At 35.9% G+C, this 24,575-nt stretch overlaps 2 protein-coding genes and 1 pseudogene across 3 annotated transcripts; 2 read left to right on the top strand and 1 right to left on the bottom strand.

Annotated features, from left to right (window-relative positions):
* The first annotated feature begins 16,989 nt into the window (after nt 1-16,989).
* LOC149223346 (protein BPS1, chloroplastic pseudogene) lies at nt 16,990-18,164 on the top strand (annotated as a pseudogene).
* A 504-nt stretch (nt 18,165-18,668) lies between these two features.
* On the bottom strand, nt 18,669-20,582 carry LOC149223345 (serine carboxypeptidase II-1-like). Of its 2 annotated transcripts, XR_016248958.1 has the most exons (4): nt 20,157-20,582; nt 19,949-20,044; nt 19,599-19,805; nt 18,669-19,453 (listed from the first exon to the last, which is right to left on the bottom strand). XR_016248958.1 is itself a non-coding variant. In XM_089383270.1 (3 exons), exons 1-3 carry the CDS (start codon nt 20,357-20,359, stop codon nt 19,661-19,663), a joined length of 444 nt encoding a protein of 147 aa, XP_089239396.1. In that variant the 5' UTR covers nt 20,360-20,582; the 3' UTR covers nt 18,669-19,660. The 2 variants fall into 2 exon arrangements, 1 of the variants encoding a protein (XP_089239396.1); XM_089383270.1 differs by having other exon boundaries at nt 18,669-19,805.
* A 3,003-nt stretch (nt 20,583-23,585) lies between these two features.
* LOC149223344 (UPF0496 protein 4-like) lies at nt 23,586-24,194 on the top strand. Its single transcript, XM_089387874.1, has one exon. It carries the CDS (start codon nt 23,586-23,588, stop codon nt 24,192-24,194), a length of 609 nt encoding a protein of 202 aa, XP_089244000.1.
* Nucleotides 24,195-24,575: the final 381 nt, after the last annotated feature.

The following is a 24,575-nucleotide window of genomic DNA, read 5'->3' as shown; positions in this document are numbered from 1 at the left end:
GGGAACGAAAGGGATGCATCTAGTCTAGGTAATATCTTTGATTAGATATGGTGATTAGATGTTTTTGGGTGTTAGAACTCTTTTGTATTTTGTGGGAAACTTGTATGAAATATTTTAGTTTCCTTTTAATTTAATCCTTCTGTTTTTGCTTCTATCTTCTGGCCAGCAAGTCCCATAGGAATGAGGTCGGGGTTATTTTGCATGTCAACTTATCACGATGTAATCTTTTGAAGAATATACAGAAAATTTTGACTTACAAAACAAAAAGGTTAAGATGGATAATTTTAATAAATTTTGGTGTGTAATAATTTTCATGTGATTTAATATATTGATGATTGGAATGGATCTTGAGTTAAGATTCATCTCGTGAAGTATAAATGAGGATTTATTTGTAATCAAATATATGGATTGATGATATAGAAAGTAATATGAATAACATATAAGAATCACAATGTTAAATTTGTGTAGCATTGTAGTTGTAGGTGTACCATTGTGGTTGTTATGATAATATGGCAGGTAATGCTCATTATTTTGGTTTTTTCATATTATTATTTATTCCACATCATTTTTTTAACTAGAATACAAATCATATTCATAAAGGTTGTGTTGTGGGTATAGAAATTACATCAAAATGAGACAATTTCAAGGAACAATCTATGCATAAGATGCTTCTCCAACTACCCATCATAGCAAAAAATCAAGGGTTCCCTTATTATAGTTGTATTATATCTAGTGGTATAGATTTTCCAAAACAAATTCAAAATTTTTAAACGGTTAAGCATACTAACCATTAGTAGGAGGCAAGGCTAGATATCCATGCTTAGAATCCCTGGATTGTGATTAAATAGGAAGGAACATTGAGATCAAGCAAAATCGAAAATTGATCTTCATGTTCCTAACATTGTTGTTGGAAGAAGAACGCTCCAATAATTGTTGGCTAAAAGTAAATTGCAAGCCTTCAAACTGCTGACAGAGGTTGACCAATTCATCCTCGATTTTATACAACAATGTTTTCTTATCTATCAACATTTCCATGGTGGATGTTACACTAGATACAAGTTGATTATATTTTAACAACAAGGCAATGATATCCTCTTGGAGTTATTGAACTTGGTTCACCATATGCATCTTCTTGTCTCTAACTTTGCATGACATGATGGAAAATCCAGAGAAACTCAGACATTGGGCCCCACTCCAACCTTCTCTGCCCAAACTGTTAGCGATGATCAATAGTTCAAGTCGTTCTTGTAGGGGAACAGGTAGGATGATATCAACTCTTCTTTATTCATGAATACCATCCAACCAATATTGAAACACCAACAAATTGTCATAATTCCTTTTTTCCCAAATTTGAAGACAAGAAAAATTCCACCCTTCCCTACACGCCTTGATTGCATAATTGAATACCTTGATGACTGCCTGAGAGGGTTTCTCCCTTTTGCTTCTAAAATTTCCAATCCACATACATATCTCCAATTTCTTCCACCAGTATGAGCAGAGACAACCCAAAAAGTCATTGTGCCCAACCAATAATTCTAATCCAATGCCTACAAAATCCACAAAGCACAATATAAAAAGGTGTCTACAAAGGAAGAAGAGAAACAATACAAATTTACTAAGCATAAGAAGTGTATCTTAGCCCATTGCAATATTTCTCATGTCGCATGCCAAGAATAACAAACAACCTACCACTTCCATATCCGCCATCACTTGTAAAAGATAGAGTGACGCCCAACTTCCTAAAGGAGAACATATCATGGCCCAGAGTGCATGGATCATCATTAAACATACTTTCCTTTGCACTGATACATGGATTAGAAACCATGAAAGTCACCATTCCAATTTCACCTTGCATGTAATAACTACAAGCTAGGTACTGCATTCCATAAATGAATGGAGGATCCCTTGATAATGACACATCCAACATATCAAAGGATAACATGATATCATCTCGAATGATATGGATAAGACATGCGATTAGAGAACACCCACAAATGATATGGCCTAGTGGACTATAATAAAAAAACTAATATCCATGTACCATAAACTCACACAGGGACTCTTCAATGATTCATATTGATGATTGTTCCCATGGTCGCACATGAGACTAATTAATTTTGCATGCATACTTTTCTTCCAAGGTGGCACTTGGCACCAAAAAAAATTGAACTAAGAGGATTGAAACTTTAGCCATAAAACTATGAAATGAGATAATAAGACTCTTCATCATTGATGCAGAGTGCCCCTATCACCAAAGAGGATCCTTTGTAATTCATAGTGTTTGAAACATCTTTATGTTGATGCAAAATGTGATGTGCCTTGTTGGGTGTGTGTTATATCCTTTCCATGACTAGCCCCATGCGCAAAGCGGGGGGTTAGAGGGGGGGCAGTAGGCTCCCCTTTGTTGCACGAGGTGCAGAGTGGAGGTCATGGGGGGTGCCAGTCCCGCTTGTCGGGGGGGTTTGAAGGGGGTGGTAGTCTCCCTCTACAGGGTCCGGGGCAACGGCCTGAGAAAATCAAGTTGGACCCTATATTAGGTGGGCGGACCTACCTATGGTTTTGTGTATGGGTTTTGCACATGGTTTTCGGCATAATGGTGTTTTGCCCATGGTATTTTGTAGATCTAGTCAAGGGAACTACAATTATGTTCTAGTCCAAAGTTAATGGATTGGGGTTTATGAATGCTTCAACATGTATATATATGTGTTGTAACATTGAATGGAATATAATGAAAAATCAATTTGGTAGTCTTGGTTTTGGGATCTAAGGGAAAATATCTGTGTATATATGTTTTATGTTTTATGTTTTATGTTTTATGTTCACGCCATTGTTTATTTTGTGTTTTTTAGAATTCGAATGCAAGTAATTTATGTACAGGATTAAAACCTACATTTTGTATCAGAGTTGTTTCAACTTCAATGGGATTTTTTTTCTACTGAGGGGTTTTTCTTGGGCCTATGGTAGACCATGTTCAGTGGGAGATCTGCAGGATAGATTCTTGCAGTGAAAGAATATGGCAAGCAGTGGAAATATAGAGATCGATAAATTTAATGGTCATAGTTTTGAGTTGTGGAGACTCGAGATGGAGTATCTGCTGGTGGATAAAGATTAGTGGATTGCGATAGATCTGGGTACTAAACCAACGACCATTTCAGCTGAAGATTGGACGAAGTTGGATCAGAAGGCAAAGAGCACAATATGGTTGTGTATCTCGGATTCGGTATTGTTGAATGTATCATGGGAAGCTACATTGAAGGCTTTGTGGGACAAGCTTGGGACTTCATACCAATCTAAGTCTCTAATGAACAAATTGTTCCTACAGAAAAAAGTTGTATAACCTAACGATGAAGGATGGAGACTCGGTGACAAAGCATATGAATGCCTTTAATATTGTGCTAATCCAGTTGCTATCTGTTGATATTAAAATTTGAGATGAAGATAAGTGCATTAGTTTTTTGTGTTCTCTACCAGATTTGTGGGATAGTCTGATTGTTGCAATAGGTAGCAATACAACTACCTTGAAGTTTGATGAAATAGTCTCATCCTTGCTGTCGAAGGAGATGAGACGAAAAAATATAGAGGGCCATAATGGAGATGCTTTGTCTATACGAGGATGGTCCCATAACAGAAACAAAATAATTCCTCAAGTGGGAGTTATAAATCTAGAGGGAGATCTAAATCTCCAGGAAAACCTGTAAAGGTGTGCTGGAAATGTGGAAAGGAAGGGCACTTTAAAAAGGACTGTAGATCTAAATCTCCTGAGAAAGGAAAGGGATCTGATGATGTTCCTTCTAAAGAGGAAAAAACCACCTCAAATGAAGGCGGGGATGTGTACTTGGCTTCTTCTTCAACTACACATGTAGATCATGAGGCATGGTTGATTGACTCAGGTGCATCCTTTCACTTCACTCCGCATAGGGATTGGTTCTGCGAGTATGAGAAATATGATGGTGGTGATAACTTATTAGGGGATGATAGGAAGTCTATAATCATAGGACGCACAAAATTAAAGTTGAAGTTGCAAAGTGGAAGGATTATAACACTTCCGGGTGCTCTGCATATTCCTACATTGGCTAGAAATTTGATTTTTGTAAGCAATATGGATCATGTAGGTGTAAAAATAGTGTTCGACAAATATACCTGCAAGATGGTTTGGGGAGCACTGGTATTGAGGCGGGGAGTTCGGATTGGAACTCTATACAAGCTTTTTGGTAGCACTATTATTTATGGGTGCAACAGTTCTGTGGTTTCTGAAAGTGGAGCAAAAAACCTTATGGTCTTTGGAGAAAAGACCATGCTATGGAATCAAAGGCTTGGATATATTGGAGATAAGGACCTTCGAATACTTCATGGTAATGGCATGGTAGAAGGTATGTCTAATTTCTCTCTGGATTTCGATTTCTGTGAACGTTGTTTATATGGGAAGTAGAATGGGGTGAGTTTCCCCTCTAGTGCGAAGAGGGCGAAAGGGATATTAGAGCTTGTGCACAGTGATGTGTTTGGACCTGTGTCAATTCCATCATTGGGTAAGTCTATGTATTGTGTATAATTTATAGATGACTTCTCAAGGAATACATGGATATATTTCCTTAGGAAGAAATCTGAAGTCTTTGACCTATTTAAAGAATTTAAGGCTCTGGTTGAAAACTAGACAGAGAAGAAGATAAAGGTATTGAGGACAGATAATGGTGGAGAGTTCTGCAAGAAGTAATTTGAATATTTTTGTAATAAGTGTGGTATAGCACGGAAGAATATTACTCCATACACACCTCAACAAAACGGAGTTGCAAAAAGAATGAAAAGGACGTTGGTGGAAAAGGAAAGAAGCATGCTCAGTGGTTCCAGGTTAGGAGAGGATTTCTAGGCAGAGGCGGTGGAGACTGCATGTTACCTTGTTAATAGGTCATCTTCATCAACATTGGAGGATAAGTCTCCACATGGGGTATGGACTAGTAAGAAACCCTCTCTTTCACATTTGAGGATATTTGGTTGTGTTGCATATGTACATGTTCCAAAGGAGAAAAGAACCAAGTTGGATAGTAAATCTGAAAGGTGCATCTTTATTGGGTATAAGGATGGTTTAAAAGGTTATAAGCTCTGGAACCCAGAAACAAGGAAGGTTGTGTATAGCCGAGATGTGGTGTTTAGAGAGGTGAAATATGTTATTAAACATGAAGCCCTATCAAAGGAACCTGAGAAGATAGAGTTTGAGCTAAAGAAGTAAGAATCAGACTCTACAACAAAAGAGGAATCAGAAGATGAAGAGCCACAAACTCCGGCTATGAAAAGATCAGTTCGAGAAAAAAGGCAATCAAAAAAGTATAGTACATATTTTTTCTATTCAAATTTTGCTTTATTTATTATTGATGATGATCCCATAACTGTCAGGGAGGAAGTACATTCAGAGGATGGAAAACTCTGGAAAGAGGCCATGGTTGATGAAATGGCATCTTTGGACAAAAATGAGGCTTAGGATCTGGTGGAGTTGTTGTCTGGAAGGAAACCCATTGGAAGCAAATGGGTGTTTAAGAAGAAGATGAATGCAGAAGGCAAGGTGGAGAAATACAAAGCTCAATTGGTAGAAAAAGGTTATGCCCAGGTGTCGGGATTTTATTTTGGTGATATTTTTTCTCCTGTTGCTAAGGTAGCTTCTATTAGATTACTTTTATGTGTTGTTTTTTCTTTTGATTTTGATGTATAATAGATGGATGTGAAGACATTGTTTCTTCACAGGGATCTGGAAGAAGAGATCTACATGAAGCAACCTGAAGGATTTGCGGTGAAGGGAAAGAAATAACTTGTATGCAGGTTAAAAAAATCATTGTATGGGTTAAAATAGTCACTAAGGATGTGGTATCAGAAATTTGATACATTTATACAGGGACTTGGCTTCACCAGAAGAAAAGAGGATCACTATGTGTATTTTAAATTAATTGGTGACTGTGTTATTTATTTGGTCTTGTATGTGGATGATATATTGTTGATTGGAAATGACAAAGAAATTATCTAGGACTACTTATCATTCAAAGACAAACCACATTGATGTTCAGTATCACTTTATGAGGGATATGGTTGAGGATAAAAAGGTGTTGTTGGTAAAGGTGGACACATTGAAGAATGTTGTAGATGAATTGACGAAGTCGGTGAGCACTGAGAAGTTTTCTTGGTGTATATAAACAATGGGCGTTGCAGGGCTGGACCAATGACCAAGCTCTCTTGTGACCCCCAGTGTGGTAAGAAAACAACAAGTGGGAGAATCTTGGGTGCGTGTTATATTCTTTTCACTGCTAGCCCCACGCGCGAAGCGGGGGGTCGGTAGCCTCCCCTTCGTTGTACGAAACGCATTGGGGGGGTCATAAGGAGGGTGGCAGCCCCCCTCTACTGGGTCTGGGGCAGCACCTCAAGAAATTTTTTTGGACCTTATATTAGGTGGGCGGACCTATCTATGGTTTTGTGCATGGGTTTCACACATGGTTTTGGGCACGATGGTTTTCTGCCCATGGTATGTTGTAGATATGGTCAAGGTAACTATAATTATGTTCTAATCCAGGGTTAATGGATTGGGGTTTATGAATTCTTTAGCATGTATATATATGTGTTGTAAAATTGAAAGGAATATAATGAAAAATCAATCTGGTAGTCCCGGTTTTGGGATCCAGGGGAAAATCTCTGTATATATCTATTTTATGTTTTATGTTCTCGCCATTGTTTATTTTCTATTTTTTAGAATTCGTATGTAGGTAATTTCTGTATAGAGTTAAAGCCTACATGACTCAAATGACTAAATATTTAAAAAAAAAACTTACATTCCAATGATAATATTTTGAAGATGCAAGTCTTTTGGAAGAGAGACAATAATTAGGTGATGAATAATAATGATGGAAAGGATGGGCAGTTTTCAGCCGTGATCCAACAACAAGTCCTGAATAAGTTCATAAGCCTTGCCTAATTGTTCGGTCTAGATTCTAGTCCCCAAGAATAATTTAATTATGTTGATCCATCGAGGAAAAGAATAACCCCTCGTGCTTTTGCTAACCCAATTACCAATTGAAGGGCATGGTTGTGGTATTTGATCCACTTATGTGTGCATGGGTCATGGGATCATTTAATATAACCTCTTTGGGTGTAACCACATGTTCGACCACTACCACAAATGTTCCCATGGCTTCAAGTTACGCCCTCATTGAACATATCCCAACTATGAAAATCTCCTTGCTTTCCACCATTGGATCCAGTCCCTTTGGGAAATTTTTATTCCACATCATTAATAGATTTTTATATAGTGTAATTTTTTCCTACTTGTAGATTTAAAAAAAATAATGGTGTTACACTCTCTTTGTATATCAAATGCAAGGTGTTTTGACCATTAATATTTGTTCTTGTTATTTGGAAAAAAAATCAACATCATTAATATTTTTTAATATATTTTCATTTTCCTTACTCAAATTCAAAGCTTGTTAATGTCCTGTTATGCCATTTGGAAAAAAAAAATGAAGCTACATAGTGGGGAGTAATATATACTAACATTACACTACATAGATTTATTTCAATTCTCCATCTACTAAGCATCCAAAGAGATCAGAGAGAAAAAAAAATGTAAATTTATTGGATATAAAATCTAAAGTGAAAAGTTTTGCTTGACAAATATTTTCCCTTTCTTAAATTGATTTCCTCAAACTTACAAAGGCATTAATAACAAGAATAATTTGGGTGGAGAACTTGGGGAGATTAGGATACAAACCAACCGAATTCCATACGCATTTAAATATTTAATTATATTATCCCATAATAAAATTACTTGCTCTTTTTATTGAAAAGAAATTTGATTGGAACTATTTTTCCTTCTATTAGAACCTTGCACATGCTTATATTTGTCGAAGCTTTGCACTCTGAAATTATACACACTTTGTTCTCTGTATTTTCGCATGTGGCAATCTAAAAAATAGGATACACATTGTTTTACACCCTTGAATTTTATGTAATCCATTCTTAACCTCGGTCCCAAATATTTTATGTTTTAACTTCTCCTACCAACCCAAAGAATATTTTGCAAATGAATTGAAATTTATCAAAATTTTAAAGTAATATATACTACAACTTATTAGATAAGAATGTGTTTGTGAAGAGAAAACAATAAAGCGATGCCAAATATAAGGTAGAGATATTCAATGTGCACACACACATTCAATTGGGTCTAGTTCAGGAGATTGCGAGTTAGAATTTTATTCTTTTCACTTAGGTTCAAATCTTACTTGTGACATGTTTTCTTTTCATGAGGCGATTTTTAATTGGGGTTCTTTATAAGATAATTATTGGTGGGGTTGGGAAGGTACCGACAATATTGATATATGTTTTAGATTTAAATCAAACCTTGTCAACCCCTAACATAATTGTAGCAAGAATTGCAAAAATAAGTATCATATAATATGTCAAATAAAACACTCAAAATAACTCAAAATAAACATTAACTAACAAAATTGAGAGTATAAGTAAGCATTGCAAGGTTTCAAATTAAGTAATCACTTGAGAGAAACACCTTAATTTAGAGGGTGCATGGCCTTCTATCTCCATTAATCTATAATAAGGAATTACAACGAAAACATGTTTGTGTTTTAATGTGAATATCAAATGACATAAGAATAACAAGAGTATGAATTTGTTTAAGTGACTTGAATTGGCTTTAGAAGGTATTATTGTTTATATGGGTGATCAAAGTTTCCTCACGAAAGCCAATATAAATCCAATGTATTCTCATTTCAAAATTTTAATTTTCTTAATATTTGTTGGATTCTTCAACACCTTTCAATCAATGATATCTTGTTAGTACCATATCTCTTTCTAGTAGTGAGATTCACATTTACACCTTGTAACACCCACTCAATTTCAAACCTAATTGTTCTGATAATGTAGCAAATTTCCTTCAAGTTATGTGAATCTAATTACATATGAAGTGAAAGATTTGAATGATTTTAAACTTTCATCAATTTTCCAAGAATCTCGATTGATTCAAAATTAAACAAAACCCTTTGGGGCATCATTCCACCATACATGAAATTTGTGTCAAGGTGGAACTCTAATCATGCCTAAAATTTCTATATCCTGTCAAATTTTTTACCAAAAAGAGGATCCTTTGCTACAAGATTAATTTCTTCCCACAAAATGTGATCAAGGAAGTGACCTTCACTCGCAAATGTGCAACTAGCTTGATATTGAGCTCCTACTTCCTTCACGACTCTCTAATAGAGATAGTAAAAACTTTGTTTTTCCCTCATTCAAAGTGTCCACTCTATGATTTATTTTAGCATTCCATTCACACATTTAAGGAGTATGGCAATGTCAAAATTTGTGCTCTTTTATATTTTTAGGATATCCTAATATTTGAACTTGGAAAGATATACCCATAATGTACTTGTAAAGACATGGAATAACACATTGTAGTTGTAAATTTTATTATTTACAAACATGAAATAGCACAACGGCTTTTGTTTTTTCTAAATGTAGTTCCTATATTTTTCTCATTGTTTTGTAATTAAAAAGAAACATATCATTCTCTATGAAAATACTAACTTCAATCAATTACATTATTATTTCATCTTAAAAAGGAATGACTCTTCAATAGCCATGTTTTTTTCCACCTCTCTTATGTTTCCTCTCCATATACATCATTGAGAAGGGATATGGAACTAACTCCCACCCCTTCACTTAATCCACAACCTCTTTCAAATCTATGGAAAATGATAATAATAAAAAAAGGTTAAGCCGAACATGGATAATCTTCTTCTCAATTCATAAAACCAATAGAATAATCCATGTGCCTCATGGTGAAATCAAGCTTTCCCATCAACAAATCCCTAAGGTTTTGTATAAAATGCTCTCATTGGCAAGCTTAACAACGCTTGGCCAAAATCAAAAGCATTGGAAGCCTGGATCAATCTCCATTGATCCCCTTTGATTCAAGATAATTTCAACCATGCTTACTATGGGAAAGGTTATAACTCGTTTCTTTATGTTGGACACTAACATAAATAGAAATTTCAGAAGTGACCAATTTGTTCCTAGGCTCAAATGGGATTCACCTAAATTATTGTCCACTATAATTTTACCTTAGAGAATAATTCATTGTGGTTGCAATGTGTGTTTTACATTTCTTTTTTACAATTTGGTTTTCAAAGGAAAATGAGAAATGTGTGTGTGTAAGATCTCTCTCTCTCTCTCTCTCTCTCTCTCTCTCTCTCTCTATATATATATATATATATATATAGATATATATATATATATATATATATATAAGTAAGTAAGTTGGGAGAAATTTTTGAAATATGTTAATGATGAAAATGTGTTAAGTTAAACTAGAAAAAGAGTTGCCAAAATCCTAAAAAAATTAGCTAATGGATATGTGGGGATAAGATTCATGTGCAAAAGCATGGTCACACCAAAGATAAGTGTTGGAATATGCATCCAAATATGAATCTAAAGGACCAACAAAAGGATGACAAGAAGAAGAACCTGCCAAGCATGGGTTTGAAAAACTAACTAGAGAGCAGTTTAGATGTGGATGAGAAGATGATCTGCATATAAATGTATAAGGAGGTGAATCCAAGTAGCCTTCATAAAAATAAATAGAAGGAGATGACTAAACTCTTCCACTCTAAGATCCAATTCAAAATGACCAAGGTATATGCTCTATTCAATTCTAGTTCATAAGCTAACACTATCATAGAAAATTTGGTCAGCGAGCTTGGGTTGAAGGTTCATGACCATCTAATCCCATACCCATTACTATGGGTGAATAAGGATTCACATATCGAATTCCTTAAATAGCATAAGATCAAGTTTTCTATAAGTGCATAGTTTATTGATGAAGTGGAGTTAGATGTAGTACACATTGACATGTGTGGCATAGTGTTTGGAAGCCCCTACATATATAGGAGGAATGTGGAACTCATGCAAAGAGAAAACCATTATCACCTAAACAAGGATGAGAAATATTACATCATCAATGCACAAAAATATAAATCAGATATCTCTCTCTCTTGAGTTCCAACCAAGCCAAAAAGTAGATCAATTCTAGTAAGAATATGTATTGTTTTTATTATAAGAGAATCAACAAGGGGAGGAATTGGTTAGAGTAATGGAATACCTAGAGGGATGTACTAAATAGTAAAAACATCAACTATAGGAGTTATTTTAGGTATACAACAAAGTGTTCCAAGATCCTAAAGGGCTATCACCTAAGAGGAAATTGGAGCACAATATACAATTGTTGCTTGACTCCTCAATACCAAATATTAAGTTGTATACATAATGTATTCTAGAAGCGTATGAAGTAAAGAAATAATTGCAATAGCTAATGGAGCAAGGATTAATTTGGCCAAGCACTTGATCTTGTGAGTCACCTATCATCACAATATCCAAGAAGGATGGGTCTTGGTGGATGTATGTTGACTGCGAAGCTTTAAACAAGATCACACTAAATAATTGACACACTCTATCTAGGATTAGTGATTTTCTAGATTAGTTGCAGCATGCCAAGTACTTCACCAAGTTGGATCTCAAATAGAGATACCACCAGGTACATTTTAAATAAGAGGACACTTAGAAGACCATATTCGAGACAAGAAAAGGTTTATATGAATGGTGGGAAATGTAATGCACCAACTACATTTATGTGATTAATGAATGATGTATTGCTTCCATATTTAGATTCATTTGTAATAATGTATTTAGATGACATATTGGTTTATAGATCTATCTTTGAAGAGCGCATATTACATATCGTGTAAGTGTTAGAAACTAAAAAAAAATCATCAATTTCTAGCTAACCTCAAGAAATGTTAGTTTGCTCAACAATCATTTATGTATTTTGGATATTGTTGATGTGCATAATTGACCATATGTCAACAAGAGGAAACACGCTGGTCTAAGGTTCTATAAGTCTAACCTAAGTTTCTTGGTATGGTTGTCCCTAACAGGTTAAATGGCTTCGTTAGCTAAAGAAATCGCCCCCGCCTCCCCACACCCATGAGAAAAAAAAGTGTTAAAAGTTCTCAAGGGGTCCTATACTAATATTTACAACTTACTAAAAATTAACAAAATAAGAATGAACCATTATATACAAAATACAGGTTATAAAATCACTAATAATAGCTCTTAAATTGTGAGGAGAAGCCCAGAGGGTTAGCTCAATTGGTTGAGTCCAATTACTAAAGCACCTTGCCATTGGGAGGTCACGGGTTCAATTCTCCTCGACGCCTTGAGGGTTAGGATCAAACAAGTTTGGCTAGGGGTTGTGGTCCCTTCGGGTGGACCTATCTTGATTTTCTTAAAAAAAAATGGTGAGGAGTGATATTTAATATAAGCTATAAAATAATTTAAGAAGTAGTTTAAATTAAAAGAGAGAATAAGTATAAGGCTACAAAACAAAATCGATTTCCAATACAAACAAAAAATAAGAGGTAACAAGATAGAGCACAACCAACTTGTCGGTTCTCTAAACAATCTAAAACAATAAGTTTCATATTATTTTGATTAATTCACACTGAAAATCACAAAAGAAACAAATGAAAAATACTAATTACCTATGTTGGCCAAAAATAAAAATAGATTAAATGATTGATTTCACTTCCTCATTGACATAATGATCATTCATTAACTATGAACTAGAGACATCTAATTCATGAAAATGAAGGGCTATGACATAACATCCAAAAAGAAAAACAGTCACTATGTTAATTTTATTTGCAACAGATATGTATATGTGGCAGCTTTAACTTATGAAATTCATTCCATAAACTATAACACACGTATCACAAAAACTTAAACTAATTCGTGTAAGAAACAACCACAGAAACTAATTTAACCTATATTCAAGCAAAGAGAATTAACAAAGGTAGGAAAGATGAATTAAAATTCAGCGATTAATCCATGTTACACAGTTCAAGAACATAATAGTAATATGACCTCAAATGAACTTTTGAAACACAATCAAAGAATTATCAAAGGAACAATATATAACAATGAAATATTTAAAGGATGAACAACTATGGTTTTGTATTAAGGACATTCAAACAAAACATACAAAAGCATGATGAAGCACAAATTTCATTGCCCTTATTCATGAAAGTTTCATTCTATTCCCCAATATTTCATACTCTATTTATACTATATAGAATTATGATAATACAAATCATACTTAAAAACCAATGTCTAAAATGAAGGCAAAGTTTTCCCAAAATTAGGAAGTATGGTTTATTGAATAAATTCGATCTCATAGATCATACATTTTTTTTCTTAAAATTGAACCAGTGCCAATAGTTGAAAGTAACAAAAAAACTTGTCACATCAATACATACTAACTGCATGGATTGAATTTGGCATAATTGGAAACCATATCTTAGTTGCATATCTGCAATGGACACTTGTAAAATATAAAACAGATTAAATTAATAACTTTTGTCTCTTAAAAGAGTGGCTACAAAATCTTTGATTATGTAGCTACTAATAAAATAAATTGAACAGATATTCATACCTGTACCTTAGAAAAGATATCAAAACTTCAAACAAACTTAAGAGAAAACAAATTGAACATCAACGATTTGGCACGGGAAAGATTGTGTGAATATGAAGTAATAATGACATTGACTCCAAAGGATTTGATGATCACTTTTTTTTCATCCAACAAGAGCTTTTTGTTAAATTTTTCAACTTGCCTCTCATGTTGCTAAACCATGGATTGGTTTTGAATCTTAAGCCATTAGTTTTCAAGTTGTAACTCAACAATTTTATGCTTGAGTACTGGTACTACAACATTGTACTTTTCCATCCAAAACCAACTCATCAAGCATCTATCAATATTATGTTCATGTTACAGTTATTACCCGTGAAATCATCCTTAGACCTAGTCCCGATATTAGCAAACTAGTAGAAATTAGAATCACACTTGAAATTCTCATCAAACTTGGACTTAGGATTTTTCTCTTCAAGTTTTGGTTTGTCTACAATATCAATTTCAGTAGGAAGAGAATAACTCGAAACCCTTTTGGATTTATTCCTTTTAACTCGAGCTAATTTTCATGTCAATTGGTTACCTTTAGATTGATTTTGTTTGCTCAAGTTTTCCTCATGATCTATTTTTTAAACTATAGGTTTATGCAGAGGGTTTTAGTTGACACAATGGACTGATAGCTCAGGCTTACATTTTCTAGGTGATACAGGGTCATAATTTTCTCCCCCATAGGCCAATTTTATATATTTTGGTTATGTTGTGAGAATTGTTACAGAAGGTTGAGACTAGGAAATCATCAGCATCAACTATGGTATTGGTTGGATTCAGCTCAGATAGTTCACCAAGGATTTTTGGTGTTGAGTCTTGATAGATTGATGAGAACTCAATTTCAGAAATAACCCAATGAATATCATCAACCTTTTGAGGAATTCTCTCCCTTTCCTTGGCCAATATTTTATCAAAATTACTCTTATGGAAAAAACCCTTCCAACATTCTCCTAATTTATATAGCCTAAATCCGATTTGGATTCAGATTAAACCATAATGGAACAAACTTCTTTCAGGATTTTTTGAAATTCTCGTTGACAAAATTTTGACCTTTTGGTAAGACTCTTGTACAAAAGATAAGGGAGATTGAGTTGATGATTGAGGAAAACCATAGGCAGGTGGAGATGATAATAAAATACCAGACCGTAACAACCTTCACAGGTTATGTAATTCCTAACAATTATGACCAAATCGTGTTATTTTTCCTTTAACTGAGTCACATGCATACCTTTTGGATTATATGACAATTTCCTTAACACTAAGAACTCGCTCTAGGGTGTGCTCTTTATGGGGTAATTTTTTTTATCACCTTTCTCCCATGGTTGGAAAGTTAGTAGCCTGATTTATAAATGCCTCATTCTCCAATATTTCAATGTCTCCAACCCAAGTTATCTTTCCATTAAATTATTGATCGAATGCTCTAGAAACTTCTAGATTATGACCACAGAAAGCTCTAATAAATGACCACCATCGAACTTCATTGAACAGAGACAAGTATTCATCATAGGCTTCCACGATTTTGGTCCCTGTAGGTTTAATTCACACCACAAGAGCCATGAGCAGGTCTTAACAACGGTAGATTTGCTCAGAGAGGAGAGAGACGTAATGTTGGGTAATGTAACAGAGCGATAAACCATCATAACTTCCAAAAATAATTACGCCTTAAGGCGTTCCCTCTGAAATAAACCATGCTCTTTGCTTACGTGTCATTACTTTGCACCATTAGATGATATGTTAGACAATTGAGTGATGTTGAGTCGTTCGATTATGCTGAGGTAGTAACTCCCTAATGGCCTGACCAGCACAAATTTGATCCTCCATAACAGTTTTGGCTTCGCTTCTGGTTTCGGCTTCGCATCATCAATTGAAGGTTGGGAAACACTTCTTCGGCAGTTGAGCTTCTTGGGACCAAGATCGGACTGTGAATGCCTGCATCTGATACCGATTGAGATTGCGCTGCAGGTAGTGAGCAAGATCAGAGCCCGGTTTTCCGTGTATGTGCTGACCTCAATGTGGCCGGAGGGAATACCGGAGGGGGATACTGTGCAGGCAATCCTGCACTGGTTCAAGAACACCGCGTGCATGATGTATAAGATGATCGGCGAAGCACTCAAGGAGGAGGGCCGACATAACACCTCAACACATCCAACGCAACCTCTGTGCCAGGGAGCCTTTGGACAAAACCCTCGGCGGACCAATAAGAAAACAGAGTGTAAAACTGTGGAATAAGGTTTCGACAATTATAGGTTGTGCTGCCTGTCTTTGCGGGTGATAATATCGTGGGATGAGCTTCTGTGTCTTGCACCTAAAAAATTAACGACACACACTTTCTTTGCAAGCTCTTGGTTGTGTTGCTATTTTGTTTCTGTTACCAAGTGTTTCCCCTATTTTCGTCATTTGGTTTGAGTGCGCCCAACTGATTATTTGAATTTCTTCTGCGTGGGGAACAGGGAGGTGAATCTCCCAGGCGAATATGAACCTTCAGAAAGACCAGAAGAAGGGACCAACCACTGGAATGCGCAAATTCACAAGATAACCATGATCTATGTCCATGCCAAGCTCATGATAGGTAGGCACTCTATTTCATTTTCTTGGTTTAGGGTTTCTTAGGGTTTTTCATTTTCTTGGTTTAGGTATGGAACTCGAAAAGTTTCAGAGCTTTTCCGGTTTATGATCTCGAAAAAAATCAGTTTAAGTCAGTTTATTTAAGTCGTATAGAGAGTCGGGGATAGTATGCTTGTCGCAACAGCTTTAAAAAAATCCTCCTTCACGGAGGTTGATTGCTCCAGCTGTTTTTTTCTTTGTTGGTTTTGGATGATGCGAATTTTGTGGCATTTCCTTGTGTTGAGGCAGTTAGGATTTTTCTTGAAAATAAATTGGTGAATATTTTCATTTTCGTTCCTCGATGACGTTTTGTATAGAGACTCAGGGATAATATGCTTGTAGGCTTCTGCATCTTTTAAAAACATCGGTTGATCCTGTCATCCCTGGAATTCTTTCTCATCTCGTTTTCTGAATGGGCTGTAATTCTACTTCACCCATTTTACTTGTCTTTGGACGCAGGTATATAAGCTTTCATTGAGTCGGAGAGAATTAATCAGATTTTCTTGCTCAGAAATACCTTAACAGATCTCATACGTCAGTGCGTATTTGGTAGGGTTGGTAGGGTATCCACATAACACCTCAACACATCCAACGCAACCTCTGTGCCAGGGAGCCTTTGGACAAAACCCTCGGCGGACCAATAAGAAAACAGTGTAAAACTTTGGAATAAGGTTTCGAGCTTTATAGGTTGTGCTGCCTGTCTTTGCGGGTGATAATATCATGGGACGAGCTTCCGTGTCTTGCACCTAAAAAATTAACGGCACACACTTTCTTTGCAAGCTCTTGGTTGTCTTGCTATTTTGTTTCTGTTACCAAGCGTTTCCCATGTTTTCATCATTTGGTTTGTGAACTGCTTCAGCAATGAGTCGCCCACATGATGGCCATTCTCTGTTCCTAAACTTTGGAAATCCTTTCAGAATGGTTGCTTCTAATCGATCGTCTGATCAGTCTGCAAAGTTTAATGAGATATTGAACGCCTTTGAGATTTCCTTAACAAGAAGATTAAAGCAACTCGAGCCAAATATTCTGAAGAACACGATAAATTTGTCGTGGATGCAGCAAGCCATGGCGGTTTTATCTGCTACACACGCGGACCTCAAGTCCCTTATTACAGATCTCCAATTTCCTACAGCAGAATGGGATGAGAAATGGATGGACAAATACCTGGATGACACTGTAAAGCTTTTAGACATTTGCCTTGCATTAAATGTCGAAATTTCAAAGCTTGAATATTTCCAGCTTCTTGTTCATTATGCTTTGCATTTGTTGGACTTTTCAGATGGTGTTTGGTCTAACGACAAGCTCTTCCATGTCAAAGGTTCTCTCCAAGAGTTGAAGGAAAAAATGGATTCAAAGGGGAAAAATGGTGCAAACACCCAAAGGAATAGTAGGATTGAAAATTGCATTGTGATATTACAGCATATGAGCAAAAGCCTTCAGTTTGGGAAGGTAAAGTCATCGTCAAAGGGTAGTGTTTTCTTGAGAGCGATGTATGGAGTGAAGGCAACAACTATATTTCTCTGCAGTGTGGTGGCTTCTGCTCTCGCTGGGCACTCTGGCCCATTGATTGAATTGCATATTCCTGATCAGTTTTTGTGGTCCACAGCATTCATGAGTTTGCAGCGAGGGATTAATGACGAAATCAAGAGATGTTTTGCCAATGGCCGAGATCGAGTTTTGAAAGAGCTAGAATTGTTGGATGCAGCGATTGAAAATGTTCACCCTATAGTTGAGAAATTATCTTCTGCTGACATTGTCGATGGAACAGAGAAAGTGGAACATATCAGAATTGCTATACAGGAATTACAACAAAGTGCACAATTGCTTGCCCAGGGGTTAGATCCTCTCTCTAAACAGGTTAATGACTTCTTTCATGTTATTCTGAGTGGAAGGAATGCATTGCTTGATAGTCTCAGGTTATCCGCAGAAGGCACACCCATCAGAGATGATCAGTCATGAATATATCAGTAAAGCTGACCAGCGTGAAATGTTTCTTGGTTTAGGAGATACTGGCACCCTAAAGATGATCAGTCATGAATATATCAGTAAAGCTGACCAGCATGAAATGTTTCTTGGTTTAGGAGATACTGGCACCCTAAAGCAATGGCATAGGAACTAGTATTATAGAAGATGCAACGAGAGTACTCTCTAGAGAGATGGGAGATACGGACACCCTACCTACCTAAGTAAATGTCTAAACAAAATGTGGCCTAAGTAAATGTCTAAACAAAATGTGGTGTCATCGTCTACAATGGTGGCCAATTACGTTGGGAATTTACGAGGAGGCACTCACTTTTTACTGTTGCAGAATATGACTATAGGCAAACAAGAATGACGAGTGCAGAGGCTGGCAAGACTGAATCTCGAAGTATGTTGGAGCTATGACTGGAAAAAGGCGACTGTTACTCAGCGAGGTATGTTGCATTTACTTTTGCATGAATATGTAGTACTATTTTCGTGTGGCTATGAAAAAAAAAAAAAACAAACAAACAAACAAACAAGATTATATATTGAAAATATTGAAAGTATATGAAGAACATATAAAACAGAAAAGCAATGCCCATAACCATTAAATTTCTTCAATGAAATTAACCCGAAAGTTATTTCTACTATCTTTACTTTCCATATTCACCTTGAGCTTTGAGAGCTTCTCCATATTAAAGGCAGGCGCAAACATTCGGTGTTGGTAAGACCATTGTTCACCATTAACAACAAACGCACTTCTCCCAACCACAACAAACAACATTTTCTGGTCCAGAGGAGACGCACTCACTTTTTACTGTTGCAGAATATGACTATAGGCAAACAAGAATGATGAGTGCAGAGGCTGGCAATACTGAATCTCGAAGTATTTGTGAATCTCGAAGTATGTGTGGAGCTATGACTGGAAGAAGGCGACTGTTACTCAGCGAGGTATGTTGCATTTACTTTTGCATGAATATGTAGTACTATTTTCGTGTGGCTATGACTAAAAATAAAATAAAAACAAACAGGATTATATATTGAAAGTATATGAAGAGCATATAAAACAGAAAAGCAATGCCCATAACCATTAAATTTCTTCAATGAGATTAACCCGAAAGTTATTTCTACCATCTTTACTTTCCATATTCACCTTGAGCTTTGAGAGCTTCTCCATATTAAAGGCAGGCGCAAACATTCGGTGTTGGTAAGACCATTGTTCACCATTAACAACAAACGCACTTCTCCCAACCACAACAAACAACATTTTCTGGTCCAGAGGAGACTTTCCACAGTAATTCACGTGCTTGGAAGATAGAAATTGCCGGATCAATTCTGCATCAGGTCAGAACAATTCTCAGTTCGTAACCAAATCAAATCACAAACTTCTCACCTACAAAAAGTAATTGAATTTCAAATCTATAATTGTAACAAATAAATAAACCAATAATCTATAAGCAGCATATGCCATAAAAATTACTTGTGACAGTATCATATTTCCTGGACCACTCAACCATATAAGGGAAAGCACTCTTTCTGAAATCATGATGTACAAAGGCCATGTCTGTGCACAACTCCTTCTGTATCTTTCTCGCAATATCCAATAGATTGCCGATCATAAATCGTGGGGTAAGGCCCTTGAATCCCTGTTTTTTCTACAACTGGAATCACTGAATCTGTATCTCCACTGCATACCAACAAAACAATATCAAATTTTCTGTAGTAGACTTTATGATGGAAGATAAAAGCAAAAGTCCAACCAGAAACATTCTCATTGTTCTAAGTGCCATGTTCTGATTAAAAGAAATGATATGCACGGTGAGTTGTGACCTGAACATCCAAATGCGTAGTCCAACGTTTATGAGCTCTAGGTAAATTGGCAACATAGATCTAGGGGAGTCTCCCCAGTGAGCGGAAACTTCATCACTATACATAATAAAGAAAACAGACCAGATTGATGAATGAAGGTCCTTTATAAATGCAAAAGAAGCAGCACCAGATAAAAAAAAGTTACCATTTTAATAATAAAACCACAGACCTGCAAGTAGTCCAGTTATAAGGAATTCCTGTAACATTGGCATGAAGAGCCTTTTGTACTTCAGGTAGATTGAAATAAATTTCGGAATGCTTTTCAGTGCAAGGATCATACTCCACAAACAGATGCCTCCATGGCTGCAACAAAATGCCTCTGTGAGAAAGAGAATGCAGTAGTGCTCTTATAGCTGATCTGATTATCCCCATCTAGAGGTGATGGATACCAGTCATTTAAAGTCACCATGCAACAAATTGTGGACCTCAATGGCACGCAAGAATGTGTTTAATTTGAGAAAAAATGACCTCAATCATCTAGTCTGGTCTTTATTGTACAGTTTACCATGTCAATGGGAAAGAGACTACCAAATGCAAAAGATATAGCATTGGACTTTAAGCATACCTTCAAACTGATAAGTTGGCATATTGAATGCTTAATGTATCTAATATTCTTACACATCCTTTTCTCTGGTCTTTATTTTACAGTTTACCATGTCAATGGGAAAGAGACTACCAAATGCAAAAGATACGAAATTGGACTTTAAGCATACCTTCAAACTGATCTGCTGGCATATACAGTGCTTAATCTATATAATATACTTACATATATTTTTCTCTGTTGTTTTCTATATGTTCCAGTGCTGTTCAAACAAGGATGGGTGTAGATACTGTATGGATCAATATTCCCTATTTCCACATCGGCACGATCTAATACCATATTACATAGAGCTGATGGATGCACAAGAGATGAAAAGTCACAGTGAATATTGAGCAACCGGTAGGTGTTGTCTGATATCAAACCATGAGACCACATAAATTCAAAAATCCCTACAAGATCATGGAAATCCTCTGTAAGTGCATTGCCCACCTGCTAGAACCATGATTTTCCAGATGTTAAAACACAATATAGAAATATAATCGCCTCTTTTCATTCTATATGATCCTATTTAGAACAAACCTTTTCATTCTATATGATCCTATTTAGAACAAATGATTTATTGCCATCTGTCGTCCATTTCAACTGTTGCTTGTTATATTTTAATGCCCATACATTCATAATGACAGTATAGGGTCTTGCCATATATCCTTTCAAATTAATGGCTGGATTTTCAAGGTCCTTGTTGTGTCTGTAGATGACTTGAGCTAACTAAGGAACGTAATGCCCTGGAAAAAACAATATTGGAGAAAAATCCATTCAGGTTAATTTAGCTATGTTATGGGATGGATCCAAACTTGTATTGGTAATGAAGGAAACATCCTCTAAACTTTACTCAAGATCAAAAAAAGCTCGAAATCTTAATTCAACAGTGTCTTTATAAAAAACTCAAGAAACCAGAACTTGCATCATTCAAGGTCAAATTAGGTCGTATTAGTAGACATCTAGAACCACAAAATATAGTCAAACTCCTTTCATCCATGTCTAACTTTCATACAAAAGCATACCTTCGATTCTTAGTGATGGCATAAAAATGAGTGTGTTTTTTGTGATAAGTTAAAAATCATTACTAAATAGTCTTTATCAATTAGATATTGATGGACGGTTATTTTTTTAGTTTCCTCAGAAAACAAAAATCTTTGCCTCAGTGCACCTGTAGACAGGAAAAAGAGCAGAGTTATCTACTTAGTGGCCTGGATATTGTTTACTTTAATACAAAATGTAAAAAATTGGAAGAAAGCAACTTATTGTTTGTGCGTTCAATGTACAATATGTTTTTTGTGATGTGGTTTTTCTCCAAGTGGTATCCAAGCTCATGTCTTGCGTTTGAGAGAATTTTATATTGCTTTAGAGAACATATATTGGAATTTATGTAAGGATTTTCTAGCAAGATAACACCAAAGACAATGAAAGAAGCAGCAAAAAAAGTAAGTGCATTAAGGACTAAGGTTGCTTCCACTCATGGAAAATCCTATAAACATAAAGGTGGTTTTGTACTGGTTTACTAAGCCCTAAGAGTTAAAGACAGTATACTTGTTGATCTTAAATGTCCATCTAGCAATGCATTTCATAACAAAATGAAGCTGTATTTCATATTGAAAAACTCTTCTTAAAGTAGCTTATATGTAATGCCTTGCTCTATCACCTCTAAAACATCTACCAAACAGTGATTTTCTCTATCAGATCTAAAACATATACCAAACAGTGCCTTGCTCTATCACCTCTAAAACATATACCAAACAATGCCTTACTCTATCACCTATAAAACTTCTAGCAAATATTGAGCCACTTTTGGCAATGTTGTGATACACATTTCCAATTCAACAATGCTTATCATCATCAAAGGCCAGGTAAAAAGAATAGATGAATTAGTATGTAGTTTAACGCGAATATTTTTTTGGTCCTTTTCACCAGAATCTAGTAATACAATTCTTGGTGAGATCACAATATTTTGTCATTTAAATTGTAATTTTAAATGCAAAAATGGATTTAGCACCGTAGAAAGTCTTTAGAAAACATATGTTGTGTAGACTCAACAACTTAAAACTACTTTTTTTCAAATTTCTGACAGGACTTTAAGAAAAATCAACTAGAATATCTACACGAAAAAAAGACTACAAAGTCACCTTGTTAGCCTACAACATGTATAACAATTTCTAATCAAACATCAACCAAAGAAATGGGACTCGATGCTTCCTCATGCCTCTATTCACCAAAGTTTCAAGGGAAAAAATGCAGGGGATGACTGAGGGGGCAATTATAAGCCACTCCATTAAATGTTATGACTTTTGTTTCTATGCTTTAAGGGATTTGGGAGAATGAGGTCTTTTAATGGGAAAAGGTGGCTTCAAGTAAAATATAAGTTAAAATAATAAGCATTTTAATGATGGCTTCCTTCCACCAGAGTTTAAGCTTCTCCAATAACATATCCATACTGATATGTGTTCTTATGCTTACAAAAAATAGTAAGACTTGCAAATCCTTCAAAACTCTAGCAGAATAAATACACCACTAATAACCTCACAATCAAGAAAATCTTGCTCATGTTAACCAGTGGTTGATTAAAAAACATTTTTTTAACATAATCCCATCATAGCCATTTGCAAGGACAAACCCCTGACATTTGGGATGTCCCATAGACAGTCTTCCATCATAGGAGGCATATCTAAGGAATCCATTGACAACAAACGACACTAAAAATGATCCCACCCTGTTTCTCTGTTTGTAGTACACAAGAAAAGCATCCCCATGGCACCCTACAGACTCGAGTAGGGTTCTGTCAGCTCTAAACTAGACTCCAATTAATGGGCTTGATTGTTTTCATGGGGAAGATAGAGAGAAAGTGACAGAAAACAATTTGATCAAAAAATCCTTGATCATTGAGAACTCTGTAACCATCTTTGTTTGACTGCAATTATGTGTTTTGTTTTACCATAAAATGCTTAGGGTGCCAGTATGTTATTGAAGAATACGATAAATCTGTTGTGGATGCAGCAAGCCATGGCGGTTTTATCTGCTACACATGCGGACCTCAAGTCCCTTATTACAGATCTCCAATTTCCTACAGTAGAATGGGATGAGAAATGGATGGACGAATACCTGGATGACACTGTAAAGCTTTTAGACATTTTCCTTGCATTAAATGTCGAAATTTCAAAGCTTGAATATTTCCAGCTTCTTGTTCATTATGCTTTGCATTTGCTGGACTTTTCAGATGGCGTTTGGTCTAACGACAAGCTCTTCTGTGTCAAAGGTTCTCTCCAAGAGTTGAAGGAAAAAATGGATTCGAAGGGGAAAAATGGTGCAAACACCCAAAGGAATAGTAGGATTGAAAATTGCATTGTGATATTACAGCATATGAGCAAAAGCCTTCAGTTTGGGAAGGTAAAGTCATCGTCAAAGGGTAGTGTTTTCTTGAGAGCGATGTATGGAGTGAAGGCAAAAACTATATTTCTCTACAGTGTGGTGGCTTTTTCTCTCGCTAGGCACTCTGGCCCATTGATTGAATTGCATATTCCTGATCAGTTTTTGTGGTCCACAACATTCATGAGTTTTCAGCGAGGGATTAATGACGAAATCAAGAGATGTTTTGCCAACGGCCGAGATTGAGTTTTGAAAGAGCTAGAATTGTTGGATGCAACGATTGAAAATGTTCACCCTATAGTTGAGAAATTATCTTCTGCTGACATTGTTGATGGAACAGAGAAAGTGGAACATATCAGAATTGTTATACAGGAATTACAACAAAGTGCACAATTGCTTGCCCAAGGGTTAGATCCTCTCTCTAAACAGGTTAATGACTTCTTTCATGTTATTCTAAGTGGAAGGAATGCATTGCTTGATAGTCTCAGGTTATCCGCAGAAGGCACACCCATCAGAGATGATCAGTCATGAATATATCAGTAACGCTGACCAGCATGAAATGTTTCTTGGTTTAGGGTTTCTTAGGGTTTTTCATTTTCTTGGTTTAGGGTTTCTTAGGGTTGTTCA

This window comes from Pinus tabuliformis, chromosome Q (assembly GCF_031772625.1).
Source record: "Pinus tabuliformis cultivar Carrire ecotype Pingquan chromosome Q, CPIR1, whole genome shotgun sequence".
NCBI lineage: Eukaryota > Viridiplantae > Streptophyta > Pinopsida > Pinales > Pinaceae > Pinus > Pinus tabuliformis.
Note: the sequence above shows the minus strand (reverse complement) of the source record. Positions and strands in the feature narration are given on the sequence as shown.

What these genes read in the sequence shown, in the direction of transcription:
- LOC149223345 (XM_089383270.1), bottom strand. Translation starts at nt 20,359, where the DNA reads ATGGGGATAATCAGATCAGCTATAAGAGCACTACTGCATTCTCTTTCT. An exon ending in TATAACTGGACTACTTGCAG is followed by an intron (nt 20,045 to 20,156) that starts GTCTGTGGTTTT and finishes TATTATGTATAG; the next exon opens with TGATGAAGTTTCCGCTCACT. An exon ending in CTACGCATTTGGATGTTCAG is followed by an intron (nt 19,806 to 19,948) that starts GTCACAACTCAC and finishes GTTGGTATGCAG; the next exon opens with TGGAGATACAGATTCAGTGA.
- LOC149223344 (XM_089387874.1), top strand. Translation starts at nt 23,586, where the DNA reads ATGGCGGTTTTATCTGCTACACATGCGGACCTCAAGTCCCTTATTACA.